We start from the raw sequence: 12,394 nt of genomic DNA, 5'->3' as shown, positions 1-12,394 counted from the left end.
GATGCTTCTAATGTTCAGCTTTTCTCTCAAGATACTTACACTCTGACGGGTATTCACATTGACATTACACATCCAACGGAGCATACTGGCTTCATTCCTTGCGAGCTTACGTATGTCCTCAGCAGTTACAGCCCATGTTTCACTGCCATGTAGCATGGCTGTTCGTACGCATGCGTCATACAGTCTGCCTTTTACTCTGAGTGAGAGTCCCTTTGTCGCCAGCAGGGGTAAGAGCTCTCTAAACTTTGCCCAGGCTATTCTTATTCTATCTAAACTTTGCCCAGGCTATTCTTATTCTATATATGTAAATATATATTTGCCTTTGGGCCATCAAATACTGATAAGAGTTGTACAATTACCATATTGACATATGGTACATCTTAGGTATTTTAAACCTCTCCAGGTCTGAAAAGAGCAAATTTCTTCAAGACAGAGAGAGAAAGAAGAAGTCAATCCAGTATTAGAATGGTCTTTTATTTATTGATCCTGAAGGCAAAAATTGACTTCAGTGGAGTTTGAACTCAGAATTCTAGCAGAGTTAGAATGAATACAGCAAGGCATCCTATCCACTACTCTAATAACAGCTAATTCACTGTATGTGAGTGTGTTACATGTGTGCATGCATGCTTTAGTTAAATATATGACAACAGATTTTGTTAGCAAAATTAATGATTAACTGTTTTAGTAGTATCTAACCAACATAAAAATGTACAGCCATTACCAAATCAAAAATCACAATAAAAGGGGGGAAAAAGAGAAGAAAAAGAAGAAATAATGAAATACTTCTCACTCTTTAAACAATTCTGCCCCCTCTAGAAATAGCAAATTATCCATCTAATTGCATATACACACAGACATACACACACATTTTATTGTATCTGAAAGATGGCTTTTGTAGTTATACATGTTTGTTTCAATGCATGACAAGAGTTATATTTTATATTGACACTGTATTGTCTTGCTTAGTTTTTTCCTAATCAATGAGATAATGAGATATAAATGAAGTTTACTGCTTGTATTCACTTGCCATCATCAAAAATGAAGTTAAGGATATTGTTGTGTTGTATTGTTTTAAAAAAACGGGGGAAAAAAACCCCAATGTAAGATGATATAAGTTAGTATGATATTAGATAGAGATAAACATATGTAGGTCGCATCCCTCAGTGTTGCAGAAAATGATGGGAAGTGCCAGTGGGGTGGAATAAAATAAATGGGCGTGGCTGTTTGAATGCTGGCAATTTGGCATGGCTGACTGGACACAGAACCTGTTTTGGCAACAGTAGTTTTTGGCACTAGAGGCAAACACACACACACACACACACACACACACATGCAGAGTGAGAAACAGATTACAATTTACAAATTGAGCACAATTGACATAAGCACCTTCCCACTTGTCATACACATAAAGAGGAACATGCTCACAGAGAGAGAGGGAGAGAGAGAGAGAGTAAAAGAACGGGAGGGAGCAAGGAGGAGGGAGAGAGAGAATGAAGGAAACATTAAAGCAAGTGCCAAAACATCTCATACCTTCTATGGTGTCAGGAAGAAAACTAAGAGCAACTTCAGAAATGATTGTGAAGTCCAATCCTTGAACTATCAACCTTGGCCATGTGTATGTGTGTGTGTGTGTGTGTGTGTGTGTGTGTGTGTGTGTGTGTGTCTCACACACATACAGACACACAACATGGTGTGTGTATTTTCATAGAAAAGATTTTGTCGCAAAAGGATTAATGTCACCCACCCACCCCTGCACATATGCACCACAAGATCATAAGAGTGCTTATTAACGGTTTGTGCATGCTAACAGTACTCCACAGTCTATAAGTGAAAGTCATATTTTGTATATTTGGTATGTCATATCTTTGGAACAAAAATATAAATTTGGAGAGAGAAGTGGGGAGGGGGAGAAAAGAAAGAAAAAAAGCGAGAGGAGCAAATAGGGTGTGCTTGGCAAAGTTTTCTTAAAACAGGTTGAAAAGAACTGCAAGCACACCTTTTCACAGGTTGTTTTACAGTGCTAATATGGGCTCTGATGCATTAAATATAAAATTGCCTCTCATATAGTGTGTGTATGTGTGTGTGTGTGTGTGTGTAACATGAGCTGTGTGCATGATGAATTAAAACACACACATTGATTCTACACACTGTTATTGTGAGTATGAATGTACTGAGATCTTTAATATTTTTATATTAAAATGTGGACAGACGCACACACACAGACACACTGAATTTCTTTGATCACATATGCTGGCTTCGAAATATATAAGATTAAAAGTGTTTTTTTTTTTCCAAGCTAACAATAACAAATATATTATACCTATGTTGTTGTTGCTGTTCACTTTATGGTGATGTATTTTTTAAAAAACTTTTCCTTTGAGAATGAAAGCGCTGAGATGATGATGATGATTATAGAGATGATGAAGACATTATTAATGATGATCATGTTAGTGACGATGATGCCAACCAACACCGATGATGGTTTCAAAGAAAAAGAATCTGCAGATGATTTATAGTCAAAAAATTCTTGCAATTTATTATCATCACATGTTTTAGCAGTGGAAGCATTTGGAGAAGAAACCAAAGAACAGAGAATGGCTCTGTGTAGAATGGTGAAACTGTACGGCTTTACAGAAAAATATCTTAGATCTGAAATTGCCTGAAGATGGAAGCTAGCTATAAACAAGAAACATAGCTTCGTCATCATAATCATCATTTTAACGCCTACTTTTCCATCCTTGCATGGGTTGAACACAGTTTGTTGAAGCAGAGTTTCTATGGCTTCAACAAACTCTGTTCGATTCACACAAGCATGGAAAAGTGGACATTACAGCAATGATGATGATGATGAAGCTGTGTTTCTTCCTTATAGCTGGCTTTCATCTTCAGGCAATTTCAGATCTGAGATATTTTTTCCTTAAGCCTTATAGTTACACCATTCTGTGTAGAGTCATTCCTGTTGTCAACCCTCACATGTTTCCAAGTGAAATGATAGTTCCATATAACCAAATAATGTTTACAAAGAAGATTGGAAGTGAAGGAGACCGCCTGCATGACGGTAACACTCATCTACATCTATCATGCAATGTCAAACACACACACACACACACACAGAATATTGTTCCATTGTTGGTAGGATTGACAAAAAAACAGAAGGATTCCATCCAGCAAGAAGTAATTATCATTTAATACACAAAGCACTGAAGGCAGTAAGTTAGCATAGTCATTAAGCACACCAGGTAAAATGCTTAATGGCATTTTATCTGTCTTTACTTTCTGAGTTCAAAATCTGCCATGGTTGACTTTGTCTTTCATCTGTTCAAGGTTGATAAAATAAGTACCAGTGGAGCACTGGGTTGACTTGTCCCTCTCTCCAGCTTACTGGCTTTGTGCCAAAATTTGACTGATAGCTTATTGTATTTGACTCCCCTGAGAGAGGATGAAGAGCAATGTTGGCCTCCATGAGATTTCGACTTAGAGCCTTAACTGAAATACGGCAAGGCATTTTGTCTGATGCTCTAACAAAGGATAACAGAAAATAATGATGTTCACCAAACACACACACATACAATAGTCATACACACACATATACACATTTATATATGGAAGGGGTAGACCCAGGAAGATGTGGAATGAAGTGGTGAGAGGATCTTCGGATGCCAAGTCTCACTAAGGAAATGACAAGGGACCGGGAGATGTGGTGATTTTCTGCACTTGATAAGACTCAAGCTAAGTAAAAATACAGGCCTATCCTTCCAGATGCCGTTGCCAGTTAAAAAGCACCCATGCCAGTGCTGCATTAATACACCCCTGCTGGCGGCACATAAAAAGCACCCAGCATACTCTTTTAAGTGGTTGGCATTAGAAAGGGCATCCAGCCATAGAAACCATGCCTCAAAAGACAGCCGGAGTCTGGACAGCTCCCTACTAGCCAGCTTCATGTCAAACTGCCCAACCCATGCCAGCATGGAAAGTGGACATTAAACAATGATGATAATGATATATATATATATATATATATATATATATATATATATATAGTTTACATCTTAAGTAGAAACTTTGAGAGATATGAAATTAATCATTTTTAACGGTGAAAATCATAGATAATAAAGTGTAAATATTGAGTTAAAAAACACACACAATTATAGCTGGTTAGTTATGACACTAGTAGTGACTATAAAAATAAATGACTCAGAAAATAAGAATTATCAAGAATATATTATATGCATATGTGTGTGTGTGTGTGTGTGTGTGTGTGTGTGTGTGTGTGTAGATAGATAGATAGATAGATATGTAGGTGGGTGTGTGTGTGTGTGTGTGGGTGTGTGTGTAGCTGTGTATGTGTGTGTATTCTTACATAGATATAATAAACATACACATAAATGTCTTCTGCAAAATAAATTATATATTATTATTTTTACTTCAATTACTTTACACAACAATATGTACATCATATTTCTCACTCTCTCTCTCTCTCTCACCCTCTCTCTTCCTTTCACTCGTTTTTTTTTTTTCTTCTTCTCTTGGTTCTTTATGGCATTATGAAAGCCAAAAATTTGATTAGAAATCATTGGAGCAGCCATTGTATATGCTTTGTTCCATTCTGTTATAAAACATATCTTCATGCTTTCAAAGATGAAAAAAAAAAAAATAGAAACAAAAGGCCATAAAAAAAAAAAAATGAACAAGTCTCTAATTAAATGATTTTGCAGATGAAAGTGGAGAATCACTTTTCCTGTTTTTACCAAGAAAATTCTTTCTCGTACAGCTGATTTTGGATATAATATGGTTTCTAAGTCTGTGTTTTATGATGTTCACGAAAGAATAAACAAGAGAGAAGTGAGGCATGTTGATTCTTCCAATACAGTGTTCGATATTCAATTTCCATCAAATGCCAACATAAATTTCTCTAATTGGCTATTATAGCTAAGAATTGTCCACCAGTTCCTCATACAGTTCATTGGGTCCTGTGCTCATATTGAATTTATTTAGTTTGCATAAGATTCTATTACTTTCTGTCGATACAATATTATATATATATATATATATATATATATATATATATATATATATATACATATATATATACATACACACACACACTTGTTGCAACAGTCGTTATTGAATAAAAATAAGAGTACCTAATACAACCATTGACAAGAATAATGATAATACAAGCTATAGAATGTATCGTACATGCACCTATCATCATTTAGCATCTGTGTTCCATGCTATTTAAGGACTGTACTGAAATCCAATTTCAGCCTTAACATGGCTTCTACAGTTGGATGCCTTTCGTAATGTCAACCACTTTACAGAGTGTAGTGGGTGCATTTTTTGCAATACATGCTACTTGTTGGAAGACAAGACCATCTCAACCAAGTGAGGGTGCAGTATTGAGGGAGGTGGCTTTGTGTCAGATGTTTAGAGGTTAAGGTATGATAGAGGGATAGGAACAGGTGTCTTGTAGAAGGGACACATGGCTAGCTGCAAAAGGAGAAAAATTGGTGAAGATGAGGTGGCAGATTACAAGAAGAGAGAATAAGGACAGAAGATCAGGAATGGGTGGATGGTTAAGTTTGCAAGTGTCTAAAAGGAGAGTGGAGATGGTTAGAGATGGAGATAGTGAATGGTGACACCAGGTGGAGGTGTGGTCAACTGTAACTCTCAGTTTGGGGGAGCAGTAAATAAGAATAGAAGTGGGTTTAGGAAGGGGAGGTGGTAAGTAGCAGTATATAAAGAGGAGTTGATGAGCAACAATATAAAACTAGATATATGAGAAGCAAGGAGATGATGTAAAGTGTTGGGGGGAGTCAGAGGTATGTAAGGGTGGATGCAGTGAGTGACAAAGGTAGGTGGGGGGAGAATCATCTATGGTAGATATTAGAGGGTGCTCATGGGAAAGGGGCATTCACTAGGAAAATAAAACAGTAAGGTATGACATTGAGAAAATGGGATGGTTGACAAGGGAGGTGGTTCAAAGGAGACAGGGTATCTTTGAGCACAAAAGGGGTATGAAATATATACAGTTCTGTTTTCATATTAATTGCAGCAGCTGAATAATAGTATTGCAGCTAGAAGAGTTATGGAAGGATGAGTGTTAAGACAGTCAGTTATGGAGAAGGCTTAGTAAAGAAAGCTTGGGTGTGGGGACAGAGGCATAAATGATATGCTTTTAGAATCTTGTTTTTCACTAAGATGGTTGGGTCTTCTTAAGCATATTGAACTGTCAATTATCTCAGTCCTTTGTCAACTGTGAGGTTCAACAACCAGAGGTTGGTCCTGGCAACCTCATCCCATGTCTTCCTGGTTCTCTTTCTTTAACAGGTTCCAACCACATTTAGCAATCAGGACTTTTCCATGCAGCTGTCCTCATAACATATGCATCCTCATACATGAACACACCAGTACACTACATCTCATCCTTCTTATACCCAATTTTGTTCCCATCACATTCGCACTTTGTCATACATGTACTCTGACATTGCACATCCAGCAGAGCATGCCAGCTTTATTTCTTTCTAATCTTTGCATGTTCTCAGCATAAATGACCCATGTTACATGACCATAGAGCATTGCAGTTCATGTGCATGTATAATAATGCTTACATGTGATGTATCATACAATTTGCTTTCACTCTGAGAGAGTGAAAGCACTTGTTACTACCAGAGGTAACAGCTCTCTATACTTTCTCAGCCAATTCTTATTCCAGCAACTATACATATGCATGAATGTACATTTATGTAAATGTATGCATATTATATATTTTTTATTTATTTATGTATTTATGCGTTTCAGCCAAGTGGCTGCAGTCATGCTGGAGCACCACCATGTTTTGGGATTTCGGTTGTAGTGGTAGGTGATTTTAAAGTTGTAGTTATAGTGGTGATGGCTTTAATGATTAGTGCGGTAGCGGAGTTGGAGTGGGGTATCACTGTAGTAGTGGTAAGAGTTGCAATATTGTGATAGTGGTCTTTGCGATGACTGCAGTCGTTGTGACAGTAGTATATTAAAGTAAATGATAGGGCGGCGGGCGAGCTGGTCGAATCATTAGCAGGTGAGGCAAATGCTTAGCGGCATTTCGTCCGTCTTCAAATTTGAGTTCAAATTCCACGATATATGCATGCACGCACGTACACAGACTTTATATGTAACTCATTTTCTCCAGTTTCATTCCTTCTTAGTTTTCTCCTCCCGATCACAATAGAGTTTTATACATATGTACGTCGATACAAACATATGTATACATGCATATGTACATCCATACAAACATATGTATACATGTCGACGAGCTGGCAGAAACGTTAGCACACCAGGTGAAATGCTTAGCGGTATTTCGTCTCCCGTTTCGTTCTGAGTTCAAATTCCGCTGAGGTCGACTTTGCCTTTCATCCTTTCGGGGTCGATAAATTAAGTACCAGTTACGCACTGGGGATTGATGTAATCGACTTAATCTCCATGTCTGTCCTTGTTTGTCCCCTCTATGTTTAGCCCCTTGTGGGCAATAAAGAAATAACAAACATATGTATACATGCATAGATATGTGTGTGTGCATGTGTGTGTGTGTATTACTTTTAATTGGTAGAAGTTACAAAGTGACTCTAGGGCTGAGAGTTTTGTGCATGGCACCAACCAAAAGTTTTGGTAAGTGCTATGCAGGAAATGTATGTGCTGATGTTTGGAGTTCTATCCATCCTGTTTGTACTATCAAACCTCCCCCCACTCTCTCTCTCTCTCTGATTTTTCCTAGAGCATTCTTTCAGTTTCTTTCTCTCCATTACTATTTATCTACCTCTCCCTCTATTTTTCTCTCTCGTCCTTATTATCTTCCTTGGTTTCTTACATTTTTCAGCTTTGTCAAAACAATGTTGTTTACAAAAGCAAAGCAGAAAGCCTACAATAATAGCTGGAAGATTTTCCTTCAACAATAAAAGACCACCACAGAAACCAAATCGCTCATCTACCCCTCCACCAATCAAACTGCATTGAACGTAAAATAACAGACACAATAAACGGCAGGAAGAAGAAGTGATGTGATTAATTAAAGGCAATTGTTCTATCTCTGCTTTCAGCGAATGAATGAGGAAGAAAGAGGTAAGGAAAATGGGGGAAAGCTGGAAGAGAGTCAAGGATGATTAGAGAGATCTTCAGAGATGGGGAAGAGAAAGAGGCAGCTTCTATCGGAGGAGCTGTTGACATTGTATATCTATCTATTGTTGTTGGCACTCCGTCGCTTACGACGGCGAGAGTTCCAGTTGATCCGATCAACGGAACAGCCTGCTCGTGAAATTATCGTGCAAGTGGCTGAGCACTCCACAGACACATGTACCCTTAACGTAGTTCTTGGGGATATTCAGCGTGACAAGGCTGACCCTTTGAATTACAAGCACAACAGAAACAAGAAGTAACAGTGAGAGAAAGTTGTGGTGGAAGAGTACAGCAGGGTTCGCCACCATCCCCTGCCGGAGCCTTGTGGAGCTTTAGGTGTTTTCGCTCAATAAACACTCACAACGCCCGGTCTGGGAATCGAAACCGCGGTCCTATGACCGCGAGTCCGCTGCCCTAACCACTGGGCCATTGCGCCTCCATATCTATCTATACACAAAGGCCATCCTATTTTTATTTTCAGATTATCTTTTTATCTTTTCTTTATCTTTTACTTGCAAAAGTCATTGGACTGCAGCCACACTGCAGTACCACGATGAAGGGTCTTGTCAAAGGTCAACCCCACTACTTCTTTCATTTTTTTTTTTAACTCTTTCACATTTAAACAGGCCACATTTGGCCCGAATATGCTACCTGCTTTATGTTGTAACCAGTCAGATCCAGCCTATCACACTTACCCTTCAATGCCATTATAAAATATACAATCACATCATCAATATGTTGAAACTGCAAAATAACGCATGATTAACTAAAAACAATATGAATGAAAAGAATAATCTGAGTGCTAAAGGGTTAAAGTTTGGTGCTTATTCTATCAATCTCTTTTGCCCAAACCACTCACTAAGTTATGGAGAACATGAGCTGTCAAGTGGTGGGGAAGGACATACACAAACACAAAACACACAGAAATACAAACACATATACATGATGGGATTCCACACAGTTTCCTTCTACCAAATTCACTTACAAGACATTGATTAGCCCAGGGCTATGGTAGAAGTTTCTTGCTGAAAGTGCCACATAGTGGATCTGAACCTGAAGTCATGTAGCTGCAAAGTAAGCTTCTTAACCACACAGCCATGCCCATGGCTACTGTAATGATTACATTATCCAAAAGTATTCTCACATTTTTAACCCTTTAGCATTGAGATTACTTTGTCAAATGTAATGCTTATATATTCACATTGTTTTGAATTACTCATGCATTATCATGTAACTTTCAGATTTCAATGTGATTGCTTATTTTCAGAATGACATTGTTGGCTAGGTGTGAGAGTCTGGATCTGGCCAGTTTGAACATAAAACAGGAGAGATATTTGGGCTAGATATGGTTGGTTTAAATACTAAAGGGTTAAGACAGTAGGATGTAAATTCTGGGATATTTTTGCTATTATTTCTAGCTGGTTGAGAAACTATGCACTTACTCCCTCATCTACTTATCTGTTCACTGACTGGATAGGAGTGTTACTGTCATAGGAAGAGATATTGTGACTATAAACAGTTTGTTTACTACCACCAAAGACAATGTCGTGGCTACGAAAAGGACTGTTAACTGCCACCAGAGACAATGCTGTGGCTATAAACAGTTCATTTAATGTAATCAGAAACAGTATCATGGACATGAACAGTTTGTTTACTGTTATCAGAGGTAGTGTTGTAACTATAAACAGTTTGTTTGCAATCATTGGAGGCAGTGTAGTGACAATAAACAAAACAGTTTAGTGTTATTTGAGGCAGTGTTAGAGTCATTCATAACTATAAACAGGACAGGTAACCCTCGCTCACTGACTTATCTACCAGGCTGTAAAGAAACAACAGAAGCAGATATTTGCTATACCACAACAAAACACCGTCTTTAAATCCTGTTATATGAACAAGCTAGTGAGATATGTATTTTGGGAGATTTCTTTGAATCAGAAACACTATCATCATCAACAAAAACAACACTTTGATGTTCACAAGGGCCAGACAGATGCCCTTCTAGTCTGCAACCCTCATCTGTTTCCCATTAAGGTAATATTTCCCAATGATCAGATAGATTTGTATGGAAGATTGGAAACAAAGAACATCACTTGTATAATGAAAGAGAAGAATAAGTACTGAGCTTTGTTGTACACCTTCTTCCACCAGGATCTTCTACATGAACAAATTGCCTTAATCTTGATTCTACTTTAATCTTCTTTCATGTTTCTCTGGATAATTCTTGAGACAATCAATGTCTTTGACATCAACAAATACAAAATAAGGTTGTTTGTTCAGTATTCTTCGCAAATTACTGAATTAACAGCAACTATGGATCCATATTCTAGAACAAACTCAAACTACAATCTATTTCAATAGCATCCAGTACTACCTTGTCAATGGTTCACTACACCATAACACCTTGATTATTCCGTTTACGTGAAAGAAAGAAAGAGAGAGAGAGAGAAGTGAGGAGGGAGAGAAGAGAAGAGGGAGAGAAGAGAAGAGAAGAGAAGAGGGAGAGAAGAGAGAGTAGGAAGAGGAAAGACAGGGAGAGGAGGAAGGAGAGAGGGATGAGAGATGAGGAGAGGAGCTAGGAGAAGGGGAAGAAAAAAGAGAGATGAAGCTGAGAAAGAGACAGACTGACAGAAACAAAAACTGTGTGTATGTGTGTGTGTGTGTGTGTGTCTGTGTCTGTGTGTGTCTGTGTGTGTGTCTGTCTGTGTGTGTGTGTGTGTGTGTGTGTGTGTGTTGTGTGTGTGAATAGTATGAGCATGATTGTGTTTTATGTGTGCATGCATCTACTTCTGTACATATGCATCTATGCACTCATGCACCTGTAATCATGAGAGAGAGAGAGAGAGAGAGAAAGAGAGAAAGAGAGAGAGAGTGTGAATAAAAATCAGAGGAAATTAACTCACCTGGCTGTGAAAGTTTAAGAAGAGATGTATAAACATCTTGACAGTCTCTTTCACGTGGGATGATAAATGTGATGGCCATAAAGTTTTTGTATTTGATGTAAAGTGGGCTCCCCGCTGTCGTTATAGGATGTTTCTCTACACTTCCTATGTACATGTGAAGAATCTGGAAAAAAAAAACAAGAAAAACATCATTACTACTAATAATAATAATACTGATGATGATGATGATGATGATGATAAGAATATATGATTACTAACAGCAGTGGTGGTGATGACAACAAAATTACATTAGTAATACTAACGATCATAAGAATAAAAGGTACTAAAGGCAATGATTGTGATGACAGTAGTGGGGGTGGTGGTGGTGGTGGTGAAGATGATGACAATAACAGTGATAATATAAGATTCTATTAACAATGATGATGATGATGGTGATGGTTGCGATAGTGGTGGTGAAGATGATGATGATGATGATAACAATGATGATGGTGATGGTGGTGGTGGTGGTAAGGATGCTGTTGATGGTGATGACGATATTCACAACACAAATATTTCTTACATGATTATTAACATTTCCTTATGACCTTGTTGTTACATATACAGGCTTAAAAGCATTTTCATTGAGCAAATTGTAGTTATTATTGATATAAATTTTAATTAGAGAGTTCTTGTTTTAGCATACAACTATATTATAACGCATCCAGAATGACTGAATATACCTATTCAGTTTTAGTTATGTATTTGTCAATGCGTAACTAAAATCCCGGGACTAACACAACAGAGAAAACATTACAACCGGGTAGCACCATTCACACATACTATATATCTCCTATTTTACTGTGGGGTAGCCAGGTATCTCTTCAATATCAAGACTCCCGTGCTCGTTCCTCTATCATACTTTAACCCTCCAACACCTGGCATGAAGTTACCCCCACCCCTGTCTTAAATATCCTTCCCACTTTGTAAACAACTTGGTGACTTCACTAATGCTGGTAACATGAAAAAACAAAAAAAAAAAACACTCATTAGGAAGGTATCCGGCCATAGAAACTGCGCGGAAGCAAGCATTGAAGCTTGAAGCAGTCCTGCTGCTCATTGGATCCTGTCAAACTGTTCAACCCATGCTAGTACAGGAAACAGATATTAAATGATGATAATGTTGATTACTCCAGTGGCTGCATGGTGGGTAGTTTGCTTACCAACCACATGGTTCCTGGTTCAGTCCCACTGCATGACACCTTGGGCAAGTGTCTTCTATTATAGCCTTGGGCTGACCAAAGTCTTGTGACTGGATTTGGTAGATGGAAACTGAAAGAAGCCCATCATATATAAATATATATATA

The 12,394-nt window shown here is 37.9% G+C and overlaps 1 protein-coding gene across 3 annotated transcripts in view; it reads right to left on the bottom strand.

Annotated features, from left to right (window-relative positions):
* Positions 1–12,394, bottom strand: part of LOC106880692 (myotubularin-related protein 8) — a 223,581-nt gene that overhangs the window by 59,352 nt on the left and 151,835 nt on the right. For all 3 annotated transcript variants that reach the window (XM_014930780.2, XM_014930764.2, XM_014930771.2), the window contains exon 3: positions 11,052–11,214. In XM_014930780.2, coding sequence (XP_014786266.1) covers positions 11,052–11,214 — 163 coding nt within the window. The remainder of the gene's footprint in view (positions 1–11,051; positions 11,215–12,394) is intronic.

The sequence above is a fragment of the Octopus bimaculoides genome, chromosome 13 (genome assembly GCF_001194135.2).
Source record: "Octopus bimaculoides isolate UCB-OBI-ISO-001 chromosome 13, ASM119413v2, whole genome shotgun sequence".
NCBI classification, from domain to species: Eukaryota; Metazoa; Mollusca; class Cephalopoda; order Octopoda; family Octopodidae; genus Octopus; species Octopus bimaculoides.
This window is presented reverse-complemented; position numbering and strand designations above follow the sequence as displayed.